The 22,014-nt window shown below is 32.8% G+C and overlaps 1 protein-coding gene across 2 annotated transcripts in view; it reads right to left on the reverse strand.

Moving 5' to 3' along the window:
- FAM135A (family with sequence similarity 135 member A) overlaps positions 1–22,014 on the reverse strand; it is a 109,968-nt gene that overhangs the window by 36,757 nt on the left and 51,197 nt on the right. For both annotated transcript variants that reach the window (XM_036766677.1, XM_036766678.1), the window contains exons 9-12: positions 21,547–21,700; positions 18,337–18,414; positions 15,298–15,347; positions 10,891–11,046 (exon numbers count right to left, since the gene is read on the reverse strand). In XM_036766677.1, the coding sequence (XP_036622572.1) occupies positions 10,891–11,046; positions 15,298–15,347; positions 18,337–18,414; positions 21,547–21,700 (438 nt within the window). The remainder of the gene's footprint in view (positions 1–10,890; positions 11,047–15,297; positions 15,348–18,336; positions 18,415–21,546; positions 21,701–22,014) is intronic.

Consider the following 22,014-nt stretch of genomic DNA (forward strand, 5'->3'; position numbering starts at 1 on the left):
GACTCACACTGATCAAAACGAAATATAAGAATATGAAAGCAAACACGTATGTGAAGGGTTCTGAAAGAAGGCTATGCTTAGAGTTCTAGTCATAGTTCTAAGGGGTACTTGCACACTGCCACAAGGTACACCAAGTACCTCAGCCATGCATACAGCTTTTATTGCTTGTAAAGTAGGGAAAGTATATTGAGAGTATTCCTGTCCTTCCCTTTCTTTCCTAACCTCCTTTAGATACCTAGGGAAGAGTCTGAAAGTCATTTAAACTTTGATGTTTATATTATACTGATACCTCTTGCAGTCCCCAAATTTCAGAGTTGAAGCAGGTCAGGTATCATTTATTCAAACTTATAGCTTACTGACAATCTTCAATGCAATATTTTGAGATGTGGTCTTTTCTTAACTGAGGGAGAACCTACCAACTTCTGAAGTAGTCTATTATAATTTTGGCTATCTCTGAATGTCAGGAGGTTCTTTGTTATATTTTGCCTCCTTGCAAGTTTGTTTTCTAAAGCTCAGCAGAACAAGTTAACAGGTATGATAAGTCTTTCAGATATCTGAAGCCAACTATTATGTTTCTTCCCTAAAACTGCTACAGTTCCTTCCACTTATCCTCATATGAAATCCCTTATTAACCTGAATGCCTGCCTTCCTCTGTATTGTCTAGTTAATCAGTGCTTTAAAATGTAACATCTAGTAATGAACATAATACTTTAGGTGTGGGCTAACCATGGTGCAGTGGTTAGCCATCACCTCCATATTATTATGTAGTTTCTCTTAATGTCTCTTAAGATTACATTAGTTTTCTTGGTGATCAGGGCAGTTAGGGAGCACAGTGAACAGAATGGTGGGCCTGGAGTCAGGAAGAACCATCTTTCCTGAGTTCAATCCAGCCTCAGACACTTACTAGCTGTGTGACCCTGGGCAAGTCACTTAACCTGTTTGCCTCAGTTCCTCATCTGTAAAACATGCTGGAGCAGGAAATGGCAAACCACTCCAGTATCTTTGCCAAGAAAACCTCAAATAGAATCACAAAGAATCGGACATGATTGAAACAAATGAACCAATAGTCCACTACTGACTCATACTGAGTTTACAACTGACTGATTCCCACCTGTTTTCAGATGACCTGCTTCTGTCTCACCCTGCCTCCCCCATATTATACTTCTGAAATTTATTTTTTGAACCTAGTATAAAGCTTTACAATTAGCCTTGGCTAACTGGTATTAGATTTGGTCCAAATATTTTGGTCTTTCAAAATTTTCTTAAATACTGACTCATCTGGTGAACGTATCCTAGCCTGGCCTTCTTCTGTCACCTTCAAATATGATAAGCATGCTATCTATAGGCATTTCAAATCTCTTATCTATACAGTTAAAATATTTTGTCTCTGTTATTGAAATGTTGGGCAGATAGAGATAGAATGTTGTGTGACAGGGATCTTTCTCTTGTTCTTGACATCACACACTGCCTAAGACTGATATTAAATCTGCTTTAGTTGAGGATCTTACTCAGAAGTGAGGAACTGAGTCAGAAGGGATAAAGCTGGTCTTCCTCCCTCCCCATCTCCCAAGTTATTTGGATTCCTTTCAAAATGAGCTGGGGGGGTATAATCTCAGTTGAGGGTGCTGGATGAGAAGTTGCATGTTTCGGGACCCTGTGCTTTTTGAAGCTAGAGTCCTAGCCCTTGCAGGCTGCTAGACCAGACCATAGGTCTTGTAGGACTTGCTAGTCTCCCATCCCTAACCCTATTTCTTCCTTGCCTCTCTGTCCCAAGGTTCCCAGATTCCAAGGATGGGAGCCCATTCTCACCATACTCACTCCATCCACATTTCCTCCTCTTAGTATTCCTAGTTTCCTTCAAAACTCAAGTTCTACTTTCTAAATGAAGCCTTTCCTAAACTACCTAGCTGCCTGTGCTTTCCATCCCTAAATCAGGTTGTCTTTATTTTGTATGAACTGAAGAGGTAGCATGGAATAGTGGAGAGAAAGCTGGCTTATGAGGCAGGAAGACTTGAATTTAAGTCCTGCTTCTGGGACATGTAGGTGGTATGACCCCTCACAAGTCAGTTAACCTCTCACTGCAACTCTCTCAAAACTCTAAGTTGCAGAGAAGGTGCTGACCTGCATTGTTAGAGGGCATTTCCTTACCCTGAAATTCTCTATACTATCACAGTCCAGAACTTTATTCCTATTCCTTTTATAGATGTACATATTGTCTTCCCCTATAGAATATAAGCTACTTGAGGGTAGGGACTGTTTCATTTTTCTCTAGCACATAGTATGTGCTTAATAAATACTTGCTGATTAATTCCTTTTTCCCTAATCTACTACCCTGGACTTGATCTCCTTTTCCCAATGGGAATCATCCTGTCATCTTCCTGGTTAGGAAATCTAGTATTGTGGTTCATTGTTCTTACTGCCTCAACCTCCAGATATCTAAGGTACAGGGCAAGAAGCAGAAAGCTGGAGGCAAGTAGATGCTCTATTCAAGTATTCCTCAGGAGAGGAAAGATTGAAGAGCTGTTAACAGTACGTTGGAGGAACAAATGGAGAACAAAAGGGGTTCAAAAGAACAAGGAAACTCTGTATGTTAGGAAGTTGAATCTAGGAGCTTTATTTTTAACATCTGTGCATATCTGTAAGTTTGTTACCACAAATCCAAAAGCATAATTAAATGTTAGGTGGTGTCAGGGAAAACTAGAAAATGACAAAAGTTTTAGATACTGGAAGACTAGAAGACTTGAGAAAATGAAAACTGGATTCAGCTACGTAAAATGAACAATTGTGGTATTTCTTACAAACCACTTACCAAGAAGGCAGTGTGGTACAGTGGGAAGAGTGGATCTGGTGTCAGAAGACCTGGGGTTTGAGTCTGGCTCAGATACTATTTCTGTGACTTTAGGTAAGTTACCTGACCTCTCTGGGCCCTAGCTTTTTCATTTTAAAATGGGGAGGAGGGGAGTTTGGACTAAATAATCTTTGAGGTCTAATTCTAAATCAATTAGTTAAATGCTGCCTAATTACTACAGACCGCAACAATATATAGTACTAAAATGTTTCATGACCTTTGTTATAACAAGTAAGACACATTTCTGCCTTCTGGAAGCTTAGCCATTTTCCTAAAAAATGATAAAGGACCCAGTACCTTCTTTACTGGCAGATTTTCCTTTCAAGGTTCTTGATGTTTGTGGACAAATTCTGACTCTCTTGGTCAGGGCTCAAAAGATTCTGAGTATCATGGACACTAAGAGTACCATACTTATTCTCATAGAGATTAGAAGCAATATATATAGCTTTACTTGATTTAAGAGGCTCATGACAAAGGGAATAGGATCAAGCCCAAAGGTTTTGAAGTTGGAACCTACCTTCTGATCTTTTAACTTCAGAATCCATGAAATTGCTAAAAATGCAGTTTTTAATAACTATCATGAAAACGGACACTCTCAAAAGCATTTTTGGAAGGGAAAAATAAGTTTTCAAACATGCAGTTGCTATACAAATTGTAGCTGCTATCTTTGAGAGAAGAAGCAAGAAAAAAAAGAATGTAGGCACAATGATCAACAATAACTACAGAGATACAACAATGAACATGCTACCTACTTCTTAAAAGAAAGGTGATGGGCTCAAGAAGCATTAAGAGACATGTTTTTTGGACATGACCAATGTGAGAATTTGGGGGGAGGGGGAAGAAGAGGTGAAAGAAAGAAAAAATAAATTTTCTCAGTCAAAAATTTTAGAAAGAATGCAAGGAATAAAATGAAATTCTCACACTGAAGAATTGAAAATAACAAAGAATAACATCTAAGCCAAAAAAAAAAAACCCAACAACCTGAGACTTCAAGGAGATAAATTTCAGGCATCTGCAATATTAATTTCTGTAGAATATTTTGGTTCCTTAGTATATTCAAACATAATCCATGATACTGCTTCTGTTTAAAATTGTATTGGAAATTTACCAGAACCTTATAACTCGAAATGCAAAATGAGAAGAATCCAGTTAAATATTATAAATAATGAGAAATGTTTTCATTAGAGAACTTTTATCACAGAAGTAAAGTGCAGCTTATTTGTATCTTATGTTAAAAGGATGTCAAGTGAGACTAATCAAAGACTGAAAAATATATCTGAGTTCAGCTTATGTGAATGGGAAGCAAAACCGCAAGTATCTGTATGGCTGTGATTTGATAAGTGAAGGAAACAAGAAAAAAGAGGAACTGCAGTTTTTTTTTAACATGAATAATTTCTGAAAGACTTGAGAATCCTGTATTCTGCTATTTCTTTACTGAGTACAACATACTCAAACACAGAAACTAGCAACAGAATGCTCCTGTAGCAAGGCTAGCCAATGTATAACAACCTGGTTTAAAATTAAATGTGTTTAAAATGAAAAGAACTGTCTATGTGCAATACTGCTTAGGCTAGTGGCTACATAGTTCTTATTGACAAATTTTAATGGCATTAATCATGACCTATGTAAGTACCAGGAGTTAAACTATTTTTAGAAATTACTTTGTTTCACAAAAGGAACACAAAGAGGATAACCAAAAAGACCTCCAAAAACATAGGATCACAGATTTAGAACTGGAAGAAACCCCACTGACCTATTTAATTCACTATCCTCATCCTATAGATGAGGAAACTTAAGATTTAGAAAAATTAAGTGACTTGTCCAAGGTCACACATGTATTATCAGAGGTGACATTTCAGCGCAGCTAGGTGGCGCAGTGAGTAGAGCACCAGCCCTGGAGTCAGGAGGACCTGAGTTCAAATACGGCCTCAGACACTTGACACATGTACTAGTTATGTGACCCTGGGCAAGTCACTTAACCCCAATTGCCCTGCCTTCTCCCCTGAAAAAAAAAAAAAGGGAGATTTCAGCTCAAGGCCTCTGACTCCAAAATCAGTGGTTTTTTTCCACTCTATCATGTCACATATTTTGACTTGAAAATTGTAAGCTGTTTGAGAGCAGCAACTGTTTCATTTATATCTTTTATTTCAAGTATCTAGCACAATACTTGGCACACAGTAGGAGCTTACCAACTGCTTGGTGATTATGATATTGCTGGAGATAACCTAATAATAAGACCCTTTAGAAAAAGTAGCAGTTCATTCTATTATTTTCAGTTTTGTCAGACCCATTATTTAAATCAGTCTCATTACCTCTCCAGACCAAATGGTAGGAGAAAGAAATTATTTACTTTCTAACACAAAAAACCAGATAGGAAACAGGCCAATTTTTAATAAGATCCATTTGAAATATGTGATTTAGTTATTTTAGAAAGCAAAATCTGGAAAGCAATGACACCACATGGCTAAAATGTTAAATGCAAAATAATTTATGTAGGCCAAAAAGTAAGTTAAAAAAATACTATGCCTATAATTAAAAATACTTAAGAAAATGTATGTGTAATAGTATTCAACAGTTAAGAACAGATGATATAGAATTAAGAATTTTTAAGTCTTATAATATTGATTGATCAACCAACAGGCCTATGTATTAAGTACGAAGAAGCTGTTGATGATTCAAACAGAAAGGGGAAAAAGTCCCTGTCCTCAAGAAGGGCAAATACCCAGCATTTAGTAGTAGTAAGAGAATTGGTCAAATTGTATTTGAAAAACTACACAGTACTTTTAACATGTTGTTTTCCCACACAATTTCCTGTGTGGTTTTCTCATACAAAATCTCATTTTTTCAATGAAAAATGTTCTCTTAATGATGGTATGTTGGTTGTAAATTCTGAAATACCACAATCTTAAAAAGAACTGAATGTTCATATGACACAAAGACCAATGGAGAGACACATGGTGGGCAAAAGGAGCCTGAAGCATATATTACCTCAATGAAGGTGAAGAAATAGCTTAAGAAATATCATTAAGGAAATGCAGGAACAGAAAAGGAGGTGGGCCAGTCATTTAGCAAAAATGAGATAACAAATGGATAGCTTGACTACCCAATTATAACCCACAAAATAATAAACAAAACAACACAAAACAAAACCAGAGTCTCTTTAGTACATCATGTTGATATTATTAGGACGATCTATAGAAGAACATGAGACAAGAACCATACAGGGAAAAAAGTGTGGGTGGTTTGTGAGGTGTATCAATGATGGAATAAACACAAAAATGGGTTCAGATCCCCTGAGGTATTAGAATAATGAGATTCAAGAAGAACTTGAGAACTCTCCAAACAGGGTGGACATATTAAGCACATATGCTTGTTCCTTCTCCATGTGCTTATTAAGACTAGCTTAGGGTATGGTTTAATTCCAAAAGATATATAAAAACAAAAACCTTGAATTACCATGAAATTAGAGAAATATGCTATTTTAAATCAAGAACTAACATTCTCTCTCACTATTAGATCCATATGGTTTTGTAACAGGCAATTTTTACTATAATAGAGAAGAATAAGGATAAAAAAAAATTAACTTCTTCACTGCCTGAAGAATAAGAATAGAGAATGTTATAAAAATCAACCAGGAAGGTGATGGGGTATCAGCTACTGTCCTGTCTCCTATTCCAATTCTTTAATAAACACAAAGTGAGAATTAATTTTACTAGGAAGATCTGGCAGATAGAAGTAGGGCAATGACAAATACAGCCAAAAAAACTGGGAGTGATAAGAGTTCTTCCCTCCCTCAAAACTCTATTTTGGTCCCAAAAACTTTTTAAAAATTACAACAAATAATGTTCAGTATGAAACACTGTTTATTAAGTAAAAGATTCATCTTCAAATAACACTGCTTAAGTAAAAGAAAAGGCAGTGTGGCATGGGGGAGAGAGGGAGAGAATAAGTATCACATATAGCGGCTAGTATGGGCCAGGCATTGTACTGAGAACTTTACAAATATCTCATTTGATTCTGCTAGGTAGGTGCTAGGCCATTTAGTGGACAAAGTGACACAGATTTGGTCAGGAAGACCTGGGTTCAAAACCTAGGCAAGTCATTTAACTTCTCTGAGCTTAGAAATCTCTCTAAGACCACTGACGTTAGAGTTGGTCTACAGTCTTTTCTGATGGGGAAAGTCCCTAAAAGTCCCATAAACGTCTAAGTCCTCAAGTTCAGTTCTCCGCTTTCCTACTAGTATTTTCTTTTTATTTATATGATAAAACACAAGAGTAGACATAAAAATTCACAGTTGTTTTGGAAACTATTTAACAGGTTTTTCAACAGGGTTTTAATAAGACTTGAAGAAAATCTACCTTCCTAGAAAAAGTAATGTATAATGATCAAAACCTAAGTTGGCGTCTGCTTGTTGATGCTACTCAGTAGAATACAGACTGAACAAATGGACATCTCTTCAAATGTATCTGTACCACTTAAGAAGGTTTAGATTCTGATGATTTTTATACTGTCGAATTCGTAGCTTCAGTTAGTATGTAACAATTTTAAAATCTGAAGAAAATCACTACCAGCAGAGGTCACTACACACAAAAATATTCTCTTCCTAATTTTCCTTTGTAGTTATAGTCACACCTAAATTTCACCATGAATACTTATAGGCTACATCTTCATTTCATCTAACTTTTTAATATTAAAAACCTGGCTTAAAACTACTGTTCTCTTCAACTCTGAAGGAAAAGAAGTTATCTCAAAGAATGATCTCAGACTCTTCCAAGGTCCCTAAAACACCACTCTATTGTAAACAACAGATACGCAAGGAAAAACTTTTCAGTTCTAAAGAATTTAGTCCTGAGAAGTCATTGGCAGAATGACTAGGATAACAAACTCATTAGCTGTGCCATCCCTTGTTTTAGCCTATACCTTCGAAACAAGCAACCATTAAGCACCTAGCATGTTCGAGGCACTGTTAGGCTACTACAAGAGTCTATTTATCCAACTGAAGAGAAAAAATACTGAAAGCAAGTGGTGCTTCATTCACTGGCCACCCAATCTAGTTTTCTTCATCTGATGAAATAAATTTAACATTAGTACTATAAAAGTATATTAACATAACTTTTATCATTTTAAGATGTATAAGGTACTTCAGGGTCTTTCAATGCCTCAGTCACCTCATTATGAATATCAATTATCACCACTTTGACTATTAGAGTTCTCACTGAAAGAATGTCAGGGAATAGAGCTTTTTAACAGAATACTACTTTGATCAAAAAAAAAAAAGTTCTAGTAGGGGCAGCTAGGCACAATGTATAGAGCACCAGGCCTGGAGTCAGGAAGATTTGAGTTCAAATCCAGTCTCAGACACTTACTAGCTGTGTGACCCTGGGCAAGTCATTTGTATTCTTCAGAAAAATAAACTGCTCAAAAATAAGCTCTCTGAAAAGCCATAAAATTTTTCTACAATTCACTATTTGTTGGCTATTTTTCTCAAGCTCAATCTAGTTTTCTCATGCCATGATATAGTTTAAACACAATTTTTAAAAATGAAAGATTCAGTCAACATCAGCAGATGATAAAAATCTTTGCTTTTTCAATTAAGCACTGGGTCAAGGGTAAGGAAAGCCTATGATCTTTTTATTAAGAATCAAAAAAGCAGGCATATATATAACACAAAAGTCCAAGGATTACATAATATAAATAGTGCAGAAGCACTTAAAAAAATTGGTGAGTACAAAGTACAAAGAATATGAAAAAACATGATTTTAATTTTATTTTTGGAGGGGGAAGGCAGGGCAATTGGGGTTAAGTGACTTGCCCAAGGTCACAGAGCTAGTGTGTCAAGCATCTGAGGCCACATTTGAACTCAGGTCCTCCTGACTCCAGGGTTGGTGCTCTACTCACTGTGCCACCTAACTGCCCCCCATGATTTTAATTCTTGACATAATGTAGAACCAATATTATATTTATTCATCAGGTTTGTCCTCTTCTTGCCTTTCTGAGTCACATATTGATTACCAGTTTTCTCTTTAAGGTTAATACAATCCTGGTTTAGTTCACTTGCCAGTCCTCCTGGAGGATGGAATACCATGAGTAGTTTTGTGTCTCAAAACAATAAAAGAAATGGAGGGTCCTGAAAACAAGGTAAGAAGTCATTTATCCTCACTGTCAAGTCCCACATAGGGACTCTCATCACCCTAGTAGCTGATTTAAGGAAGCAGAAACTGCCCTTAAGGAAAAGTTTGGAAAAATAGTTAGACCTAATCAAATCCTTAAAGAAAAATTTTGTGCTGAAGGTAACACAATTTTAAAGTCTCTCAGAGAATAGATCTCAAAATATTGCAAAGAATAAGATTCCCCCAAAATAGCCCAGATCATGGATTGAATAACAAAAATAGATGACTGGAAAGACATTAGCAAGCTACTTTCACATTTCTATAAACTCTTTGTGATAATGCTCTATATATGCACCAAAGATATGACTGAGAAAGAGATAAAAAGAAAAGATATAGGTTTTTACAATTTTCTGCTATAATTTCCATTAAAAATTGATAATGCAAGATTTCACCATTTTTGTTTGTTGATTATAAAAGTATCTGATGGAACAAGGCAAAAGGCAGACTTAGGGATTCTCAGTATCTCCCACACATTAACGTTACACAAAATGCACTGACATATACTGTCAAAGACAATGGATATGATGACAAAGAATTTTGTTTAAAGATTCTCTGAGTATAAACAGAGAGATAAATGCCCTCAAAAATATTTACTTATTGTCATGAAGAGTACCTTGCTCTAAACGGTGAGTTTCCCAAGATGCTTTTATTTCCAGATGACATTATGTTTATTGTACTGAGACAATGAACACTACAAGGTCTCTTTCATAAGATCTCTAGTCACTTAAAAGAATTTAGTAGCAATCCACAATGCAAAAAATCAACTAAATGAATACCCACTGAATCAAGCAATGATTAGTGCCAACTATGTGCCAGCCATTATGCTGGATGTTGGGGATAGAAAGACAAAAATGAAAATAGTAGTACCTTTACCCAAGGAGCTAACATTCCATCAAAAAAGTAGTACATACATAGATAACTGTAGATTGACTAAATATAAACTAAATAAAAAGCTATTCTGGCAGAAAGAGCTCTAGGAACTGGAGAGTGGGGAGAGGATCAGGAAAGGTATAAAGAGTGATGTTTGATGTTTGAATTAAGCCTTGAAGGAATAAAGGGAATACATACTGCTTTAATTATGAAAGAAGGTAGGATGGATGACAGCCTATGCCTTCATCAAGACCTGTATCTGGACAGTTACTATAGCTGGACAATGACCTGAGCTAGGAGTTGAATAGGAGATTAGGTTGATTCTCATTTAGGAAGCTAGGGAAAGCTTTAAATTTCACCAAGCTATTTACCCCCTCCTTCTGTGAATTTCTATTCTTCAAAAAACAATACTCTGGGTAGTACTGCTACGTAACTCCAATCATGGACCACTACACTCCTGGAGAACTCAAAATTGCAAGGGATACAAAAGGCAATGGAAAGACTGAATGGAAGGTAAAGTACACGGGAAGTAATACGAAAGATACTGAGGATCTATATGACTGGAACAATCTTTTCTTATCTGGTCTTTGTGACCATTGTTGGTTTTTCAATTATCATATTTGGCTACCTCTGAGTCATCTATTGATTTACACCACTGAAATCTGTGTGTAGTGTCCTGATTCTGCTTATATATATGGGTTCTATTTCTGGTTCTGCTTCTAAATGCCTGTATAGCCTTAAGGGAGTCACTTCACCCTCTGGACATGAGTTTTCTCACTCATAAAAGGAGAGAGGCCAGATGGTTGCAGTAACGATCTCTGAGGGCCCTTCCAGCTTTGGATTTCAGAGAGAGAGAGAGAGAGAGACATAGAAGGGGCGGGGCGGGAAGAGGAGTATATACTTGGGTAGCTTTTGTTTTCATAAACTTCAAGTTTTATATTTTAAGAAAATTTAGCAGACAAATGGCAACTTTCATCATGATGTTCTACATTTAGCACTCACCCTTAATGTATGATGTTCTTGTGCTAACAGCGCTGTTATTTCATCCTGTAATGTTATAACCTCTAAAAACTGTCCCCATAGTGCCATTAGAAGTGAGCAAAGCTGTGCAAGATTCATATTTATGAGTTCTGCCAGTTCATCAGGATTTTCCATTTTCTGAAATTGAAGGGAAAAAAAAAACACTGTTTTCTAAGACCTATTAAATATATACGCACAATTCTTTATAAAAAAATGCTAGGTACTCAAAATAAGAAAATGGATGAGAACAAGGTGTTTATATCTTATTTTCATATAATACAATTGCTTTTGCCTTTAACTACTTGTTTCATTACCAAAATAGTAATTCTAGTAGTTTTAAATATTATCTCAAGCAAAACTTTATTAAAGTCACATAATTTCAAACTATAACAACTCAACTGTTAAAAATAACCTGAAAATCTTCTAAATGAGATTCTATAAAATACAGAACTCTAAAAACACAGACAAAAAATATAGGAAAACTTTACACATAATACACTAACGTGATTAAACAAAATAAACAAAATTTGAGAGATATTGATGAGATCTTATAACTACATAGATTTTCAAAAACATGGTTATAGCTACATGAGATATTTAAATAAATGTTTATGATTCCATAGAAGGTACTGGGGTATTTTGTAAATTACTGTTTGGGGACTTACTCCTATGACTCTATACTCTAAAATTTTGGTTTGCCTATAGCAAATGGAATGGTCTGCATAAAAAGGAAAGTCTCCTCACTGGAGATCGAGTGTGATAACTACTTTTTATAGTTGTCATGGAAGGGGTTTTCTATTCAGACACAAGTTAGACTAGATTACTTCTAAAGTCTGCTCCAATTCTTTTTGAGATTCTGTAATTTTTCTAAATTTTGTAATTATGCTAAACATTCTTGCCCAATGCTGACAATAAATTATTCTACATACTTAAATATTCATGGAAACATCACAAAAGTTAAACTACTACTAACCTACTGTGAAAGGTAGAGTCCACTAAAAGAGGCAATCACTTAGCTGGTGAACTGCTAAATAAAATAAGAGTCTCTTAGAAGGATAAAATAAATTTAGTTCCAAATATTCAATTTTTTCATGGAAGTAATTTTATTCATAAGAGCAGGTGTTTAAAAATAATTAGAGCACAATTGCTCTGCAGAGGTGAAAACTTTTTCTTTCTATTTCTTTCCATTACCTTACGAAAGGAGCTGTCAGTAGCTTCAGTCTCCTGAATATCAGCACTGCAGGAGACCAGGCACAGACATGCAGAAATCCAATAATCCTCTAGCAAATCTACCTTAGTAAAAACAGTCACTGGGCAGGGAAAGCCTGTCATTTGCTTTTGGTTTGGAACAGGATTTTTGTTTTAAAATTTTAAAACATGACATAATGGTACAAGGCTTATCTTATGCAAAAATCTAGGAAACAATGAAAAAAATAAAATTTTAAAAATGTTTTAAGAAATAATATCTTGACAATAGGAAAAAAAGCTGTATTAACTACGCTTTTCCCCTAAAATGACATTTAACTTAATGATCTCTCTTGAAAAATGTTCTCTCAGTTCTACCTAACACTTAGCAAAGAACCTGAATATAGTGCTTAATAAATGCCTGTTTGTGGACTGAGTTCAAAGAAACCTTAACAGTATATCTAACTCAAGTCTGTTATTTTTAAAAGGAGGGAAGTAGATTGAATACATCAAATAAGTCAGGCTATCCAACTTCAAATAAATGATAAAACATGGTATCCTGATACCTTAATGATGTGAAAACCAATTAATCATAGGCTTTAGATTAATGAAATGAATGAAAAAGTCCGTAATCAACTGGAGTGACTTTGACAGGAAGAATGTTCAGAATCTAAGAGAGATCTGAACAGGTTAAGAGGCAAGAGAATACCAATTAAATTCTTTGATTAAAGGAGGATTTTGTGAACTTTGGAAATTTTGAAAACTTCTGATCTACTCATCTCCATCCCAGTAGTGTCTCCAGAAGTGGATGACAGTGTCTGCATTGGGGGCCAAGGACTAGATGAAGATTCAAGGTTCTGTAAAGAGCGCAGCAGAAAAGATACACTTACGCAGGAGGAAACATTTTGAGGATTCCAAGCAAAAGGACTTTCAGGAGTTGTAAGCTACCCCTTTGCCACATGTGTTCTCTAAGCCTAAACTCTGCTGTGGTGGGAGAGTTTGTCCAACTCTTGGGGATATGTTTTATAGCAACTGCACTAACTTTCTAAAAGCTACTAAGTCTTGATGACTGATGAGGCCTTGATCCAATAGCTCTAGAGATGGACCCCTCAACCTCTCAGGGACACCCCCTTAAGCCCTGAGGAGAGATGTAGCTAGCTACTCTTGCTAAACTGGGGAACCTAACTCATCAGAATAATTAGGAGTTGCGATAGGGACCCTCGGAATTAGTACATGCTACATAAATATGGAACATGAAACTCAATCAATCAATAAGCATTTATTAAGCATTTATATTGTGTGCCAGGTACTCTGCTAAGGCTTGGAAATACAAAGAAAGGTAAACGCCTAATCCCTGTCCTCAAGGAGCTTACATTCTAATGAATTTAAGTAACTAGTCCAAGGCAAAAAAAAGATTTTGTTGATCTGGAACTAAAAGTCAGGCCTCCTGATTTTTAATCTTCATGTAACATCGTGTAACACCCAATTTCTATTGTTACCTGTACACAGGTACAAGAGAATCCCTTTATAATATGGTCTAAGTATATAGGGCTAAAGATGAAAGCCTAAAGAGAAAATTATTCTTTTGAGTACATATAATTCAAATTACGGTATATCTGAAATCAAGTGATAGTGGTATTCTATTAGACTTACAAGATAACCTTATAAATTCTTAGTAGGAAAAGGTTCTATTTTGTTTGTAAACATCATCTGTATTAGTTTATGAAACTTATTTTCTCGGAGAATTGCCTGGAGGTTAAGTGACTTGCCCAGAGCCACACAGCCAGCATATGTCACACTTGGACTCTGGTTTTCCTGGCCAGCTATTTATTTACTACACCAGGATGACTCTAAGTAGAATTTAAATACCCCAAAGTCTAAGTTAAAAAACAACCACAACAAAAAACCCACCACTGTATTATAATAATCATATAAGAATAACAAAATTATACATATGTATATATGCTAACTTATAGCATTTCTTTCCCAAGGTTGAAGAAAAAGTGTTTAAATATAACAATTAACTTGAGTCTTAAAACAAAACTAAAAAAGTTTGACCTATGGACTAAATTTACTTTAGAATTTCAAATAGTGCTATCAGTGATAAACTTAATTTCAAATGATCAAGGTCTCAATGACAGAACTATGTAGGTAGCAAAGGTATTTTAGGCAAGAGTCACTCTAAAAAATATAGAATCTAAAGTGCAGCTGATCTTTTTATGGTCCCCCTCTTCATTCTTTTACTTTCCCTCCTAAATAAGTTAATGTCTCTGAAGTAAGGAGAGAGGCAAACCAAAAATACAACAAAAAACTGAGATACAAAGATGGTAGTCAACTTTTGGATGTGAATACCATTTATTTCAAGCATGGAATGGGGGAGAGAGGGCAGTAGAGAAGGAAAGGAAAATTGGTTGACTTTCTAGCATCTTCCAGATCAAGTCTCTATATACTATTTCAAGCATTATTATGAGAATTTATATTCAACACAGCCAGTCATATTCTAATTTATGTATGAAAATATGCACATAATTTACATATGAAAATACAAAAAAACACTTCAAAGTCAAATATGATTTCTGCATTATCTGTACTACTAATCCCTTCCATTAGTACATATAACAACAAATTGCACAAGGATTTTAAACATTAAAAGTATTTAGTTTCTTATTGTGAAAACAAACCAAACCAAACCAAAGCTTCCACCTGCAGCAATAAGAAGAAAAGTAAGTCTGAAAATAAATGGGCTTAGTACTGAACAAAATTGTTAATAGGGAAAATGAACATACATTTTCTTTCCAAATAATGACAACAATGGCAACTATAGGTAGTCAAATTATATTTATCCATGAAAAATAATTACAAAAATCAACCCATAAATTCTTAGAGAAAAGTTATCTTAAATTACCTGAATAAAAAAGAAAATCTTTACCTTTCAAAATATATTTCAATACTGCAACTACATATTACATATTAAAGTACAACCAAAACTTTTAGAAGATGTCAAAAATTTTATTTCACACTAAGATAAAATATTTTCTGACCAATTTAAGATTTTATTTCAATAAGATAAACCATATCTTTTCATTTTAGAAAAGAAGCACATTTTTTGACAAGTTCAATTTAAATTTTGAGTCAAGTGTAGTTTGAATAGGTGACACAAACCATCCAAATAATTCAATGATTCTTAAGAGAAGTCCAAAATACCTTTACTTCTTCACATAATTCGGTAAGGCGAGCTTCTACATCTATTTTTTCTGAAAAAAAAAATTAAAGTATAGATAGATGAAATTTTTTAGTGTTAAAGTTTAAGGTAAATTATCTTCTTATTTAAGCAACTGTAAGAAATTACTAGGCTAGATTTGAATAGTTAAGTAAATGCAGATGCAATTTACCATTTTCATAGGAACACTAACTATGCTAGTTCACCAAATAACTGTTTTCTAAATTACTGCTCTGGAAATAATAGCATAATGGTAATTTTTAAAAAGGTAATAATGCCATAAAAATATCTATAATATTCATGTAGGTACTAGCTCAACTTCAGTCAAAAGTTACTATTCTCTATTATGCATATAATTATATATAACATTTTAAAATTTCATGTTTTATCAATGATATATATTTTTATTTCAAGAATTCTTGAAGGAGGCATATCTGTAGCATAATCCAGATTTATATGATACACATTATAAACACCTGGATGAAGGCAGAATGAACTAAAGTACTTCAAATATGAATTTAATGGAGTACTTTAAATGAAGAAAAATAATAAAACTAATTTTAAAATTTCTTCATTTTTTTCTTCTCAAGAAAAGTTCAACTTGCATATTACATAGTGACTTTGTTTTTAATTGACTTCATACCTATAAAACAATATATTTAGGTTCTGTGAAAGATGAAAAAAAAGCCAAATTAAAAATCCAGTATTATATAAACTTAATAGTTAAGAAAAATCTTTGTGGTCATCTAGTCTAATCTCTCTACCACTGTTGCCTTGTTTACTCATTTTCAATAATAAGAAATTTCCTACCCTTTAAGGTAGTCAAAAATGTTTATTTCTTCATTAAAATAACTACTAATATACTGATTTTAGAAAATGTTATGAAATGATTGTTGTGAACACAATTAAATTAGTAAGAGACAAGGCTTTCATCGGTAGTTGTAGATCATGAGTATTTGTATAATCTTTAAATAAAAAAATTGCTTTGTGAATTTTATACTTAATCAACACATTAGTCTATTTGATAGCCTTACTAGCTTAGTGATATTAAAACAAGGAAGCCTGATATTTTTGTTTTAAAAGTTTAAATAATTTGTCCCCCCAAAAGAGAAGTTAAAAGATATTTATAAAGTTTGTGAAATTTACTGTTTCTCATTACTCTCTATGTAATATGGGTCGTTTTCCATGTTGAAAATCACCAATAGATACAATGCTTAAATACACAGAGTAGTTTTGATCCTTAAATCCAGGTCTTTAAAAAATGAATTCACTGAATTTTAAGACAAGAGTCTCTATTTAAATTCAACGAAAGTTGTTTTAAATCAGTGGTTTCAAACTCAAATAAAAAAGGAGGCCACTAAACCATGCAGCAAGATGCATATTGACTTAAAAAAGCAAATGTTAAGATCATCTATTGTTTGATTGTGTTTTTATTTTCTTAAATATTTCTAAAATACATTTTAATATAGTCCAGGCCACATCTTAGGAGTGTTGCGGGCCTCAGTCCACTTTGGAGATTTTGACACTTCTATTTTAAATTACTGCTTCAGTTAATAAACTGTCAATGAAGGTATGTTTTAAATTATCTTGTCTTTGTACTTCACTTTTTAAAATTCAGTAAATATATCTTTTAATTGTTATTTTAAGCCCAAAATCTGAAAAAGAAAAACTTTTATATATATGTACATGCGTAAGTTTATTATGGGCCCATAACGTAAACTGAAAAACTATCAATTCTAAATTAACAAATCAAAGCCTTATTTTAAGATTTCATGAAAATAAAGGAAATTGATTAGATGCAATGACACTGAATATGAACACACACTTATTTTGACAGTGGAGGCACTAGTAAGTATCTTTATGGTCAGAATTTCTACAATGTAAAAAACATACTTACAGATGTGTAGAATAAATATGCCAATAATAAATGTGTATAGATACTTTTGTGAGATGAAATTGTTATAAAAATGATATTAAGAGAAAAAAATTCATAGGACTTCAGCTTTTGTTCTTACTCCTTTCTCCCTCCATTGTATACTGAAACCTTGTTAACTTTTAGTTGCTTCACTGAAATTTAAACATATCTGAGCTAACTTTTGGCAGGGGAAACATGTGAAAGGGTCTGACTTGTCCTTTAATTTGAAATTTTACGTATTCATTTTTAATGACTAGATTAATAACAATTAAATATTTTAAAAGGGAACAAATTTATTGAACTCTAAGATATATTTTCAGTTTTGTATGACAGAAATTACCTGTTAATTTGATATAAAACTCCTTTAAATAATATTTCACACAGAGACATTAAATAAAATAGTATTACCATTATTTGCTTACTGAACTGAATTATAAATGTCTTTGAAGTACAAAATTAGAACTGTCATTTTAACTTATAAGAGTAATCTTTATTTTCTTACATAACATAGAATTATTGAGCAGAAGTTACTCTTGAATTGGAGCAATATTACATTAAAATATAACTCAAACTCAAGTTACTTCAGCTAGTCTTCTGATTTACTTCTGTCATGTAGATTAGATTTTTTCCATTTAAGTTTTTTATCACAGAGTCTACTCAAAGTTAAGGAGAACTATTCTGAAAAAAATTAAGTTTAGTTCAATTTCGGTAGTATAGATGTTATCTAAAATGAACTTTTTAAAGCCCTTTAGTCACCATATGGAAGCTCTGTTCTTGAACACAACTTGTGACTGTGACCCGGAAAGAAGTACTTAAAGAACTTTAAAAAGAGTATTAAATGATCCTTAAGGATAGCCTTTTTATATTTATCATTTCATAGTTTAAAATAAGAAATTTAGTTAATTTTGCCCTTTGGATCTCAGATTAAATTGAGAAAGTTACCATAATGATCAAAGAATTTCTGCTTCATCAAACAACCAAAATCTGTAACTACTAATGTTGGGAACATATGACATTGGTATATAAACTTATTGTTAATAATTTAAAACATGAATTTCTATGTTACTTAAGATTCTATGAGGTTACTTATCCTGCATTAAAAACATACCTAGATTTGTGTCTTTCTGGTTTCGTGGACATTTTCTTCCGAGAAGGCGCTCGTAAAGGACGTGCATGCTGGCCTTGGCTAGTTATAAGGATTGCACACATGACTAGTTACTATACTCCTTTTTCAATGTAATTTATTAGAATTTGCCTATAAGTTAGTAATAAATGTTATCATTGGTCTTGTAGCGTAGTTAGATTAGAACAGTAAAGCAGAGTCCATTGATGGGTAAGCTGATAAGCATATTTAATATTACTTAAAATGTGTACATGAAGGATGACATTAAAATCTAAGGCTTGTAACTTATTTCAATTTAAATCTATAAAATTTAAGTGATATACAATCAAAATAACTCAATTTTATTTATATGTAACTATGTTCATGAACACCTATTAGTAGGCATTGTGCTAGTTGCTAATGATATAGACAAAAAAGTTAAAAACAAGTTTTGTCCTCAAGGAACTTAAAAAAAATTTTAAAGTTGTAGGGGCCTTAGTCTAATCTCATTCTTTTGCTTGACATATGAGGAAACTGAGACCCAGGGAAATTACATGATTTATTGAAAAAGCAATTAAAGGTAGTGGGGACTAGAACTTAGGTTTGTAGATTCCCTAGTCCAATGTTCTCACTTAATCATCACTTTTAAATTAGATGTCAATCAAAAAATACATAATTATTGTAGGTGAAAGTAAAAATGCAAAAAAGAGAAAAATCAAGGCATTATTCTAAATATTAGGAACACTCCAACTTTTTTTTTTACCCCTCTCAAAAAGCTCCGGAACATTTTCCAAACCTTATTTGAAATTCAGATTTTTAAATACATAAGAATTTAAAAATTCATGCTAAGGGGAAAAAGCAAATCCAAGAGAAAAAAGTAAATTCAATATTCTATTAAAAATCAACTTTACATCTATTTTAAAATTTGTAGTATTCATTGGGTAATTTATTTTGCAATTTAAGTCTATGTGTTAATTACTTTTATCTTAAACAGTAAGATTTTTTAGAAGTTTATTTAAAAGATGCATGCAAAAGAGACTAAAAAGTCACAAGAAAAAGGGGTATGTCAATAAATAGTAAAGAAAGATTTAAGAAAAACAAGTATTACCAACCAATATTTACTAAACATAAAACATTAAAATGTCCTTGTAAACTAAACAGTAAATCTTATGCTATAAATTATGCATCAGTACCTATGCCTCTTCAAATGATTTTTAAAAATTATCTTTTACCATAGAAAGACTGAGCTCTATTTTTGCTTTTAGTATTTTATGATAAATCATTTAAAACGCATAATTAGAAATAAACTTTTGATTAATGTCTGGGATGGTATTGAATTGAAATATGAAATACTTTAGACAAACTCTGTTATTTTCAGTCACACTTTACCAATTAAAAAATAAAAGAAAAAATCCCTCCTATATATATTTTCACTAAGAGGAAACAAATTATCAAGTATAAATTTTTTATAAAAACTTAGTCCACAAGAATTGAAGAGATTGATGTTTTTTCTATTTGAAATATACTTTTGTCTCTGAAAAAAGACAACCAATTTTATTACAAGTACTTTATGATTCAACTTCTTTTATAAATTAGCTGCTGTTGGCAAATGTATTTTCTCTGAGTTAATATGTCAATAATTTTCTTTCTTAAATATCTATTGTGTTAAATGTAAAATTATATTAGTAGGTTAAATAAATTAAAATTTAATTTTGTTATAAAATCTATAGTACAAATACTGATTTAACACAAAAAAGACAAGGTCATTATAATTTACTATCTTGAAGAACACAGACACTCTCCATTAGTGTTCTACATGTAGGATTGATTCATTCAAAGGACACATTCAGATGTTTTAAATAGAGGGCAAAATAAAAAAGCAGTTTGTCCAGATAATAAATGGCCTAAAGGATAATGACTTTCACATTATTCTTTTTTACTCTGAGGGATAATACATAGGCAAGAAGAAATGTTTATTAATATATACACATGGGGTATCTATGTACATAAGTATTCAACCTTTTGAAACAGTCGATGCAATCAAAAATCAATTTGTCTGTTTTTTTTCCCCCAGGGAACTGATGGTTATTTTTTGGTGTAGATAATTCAACTGACCATGACATTATAAAGGCAAAGGCAGGCACAGCATTTGCCATCTCCACAATTATCTCCATAGTAATAGTAAACCAAAAAGTTAAGACTACAGAGAGTTCAATGGTTCAGTAATGATCTGTTAAAAATATTTTTGGTTTACCCATCAAAACCAATCCACCCCCCCCAAAAAAACCTCCAAAACAGGCAACTGTAAAAATAGACTACTTATCTTTTTTTTTAAATTAAATTTTATGTTCAGTATTTTTTTCTTTTCTACTTAAATTTAAATGTAATTTCAAATGAAGAATTTTCATATCTGTAAGCTATCTAGAATGATACCTATTTCACAAAGAGCATTAAATACTATTAAAAGATTAAGGTGCTCAAAAGAGTAGTTAGGAAAATATAATACAACCAAGTTAACAGTAATCAAAATAGAAGCATCTGGATTTCTTCAAAAGGATAGAGAGCTAACATAATTAAAATCTTAAAAATGATCTAATTCATTAATTTTTGTTACATAAAAATTAAAATCAAACATAAAATCAAAATTTTGCATTGTCAATCACAATAACATATATGCATGTATGTATATTATGCATATACTTACATTATACATACATACATATCCATGTGTGTGTGTGCGCGCGCACATGCGCACACATAGATAAAATGAAAGCATGTGCTTGGTTTGTTGGTGACCTACAACTCTTGAGCACTGGTTAAATGATATTCATAATCCCACAAATTGACTCTATGGTCAACTGAAACCAATTTTTTAAGTTGCTTCAGATACTTTATGTGGACTTTTGTTTCCATATCTGCTCCACAATATTACTTCCTGCTTTTATTTTTTCATTATTACAAAAGGATAATGTACTACTTTTTGTTTTTCATATGTCAAAATATTCACTTAAAATGCATCACTAAGAAGTGTTTTTTTAAAGACTGTAAAATACTTCTGATTCACATATTCAGATTCAACAGCTGAGAGATAAATATCATTTATGAACATTATAGTTTTTATGTGAAGAGTATAGCAATGCGTCTCCATAACTAACAATATAATCATATAGAAAAGATTTGGAAGTACAGAAAAAGATTGTATTACTTCCAACATACCCAGATCTATTCTGTGACAAGAAGGAAGCTCTTGTGTTACCATTAGGAAGTAGCTGTGCAATCCCTGGAATGCTAGCAGCAAACTGGCACAAAGTGTATAATGGAAATTGTAGGCATGATGTAAGAAGGATTCTGCAATCATGAAACTGCATCCCTAAACAAAAATATTAAGACAAAATATTACTACCCCAAAAAATCTCAAAATGGAAAAATATAAGGACTATATTTTTCTTATATTAAAATTTAGATCATTTGCAATAATCCCTATCAAATCTAAACCATAAATATGACTAAAGTAAAGCTTAACACAACTGCTTTTATTAGTAAAAGTCATTTAAACATTAAATATGGCTCAATTTATTCACCTGAACTATACTGAAACAAAGGCATATCTAATTCAAGCATAAATTTTTATATTACCTGTGAAAACTGTTCATATTACAATGATAATTATTGTTTTTTGGAATC

The sequence above is a fragment of the Trichosurus vulpecula genome, chromosome 7 (genome assembly GCF_011100635.1).
Source record: "Trichosurus vulpecula isolate mTriVul1 chromosome 7, mTriVul1.pri, whole genome shotgun sequence".
NCBI classification, from domain to species: Eukaryota; Metazoa; Chordata; class Mammalia; order Diprotodontia; family Phalangeridae; genus Trichosurus; species Trichosurus vulpecula.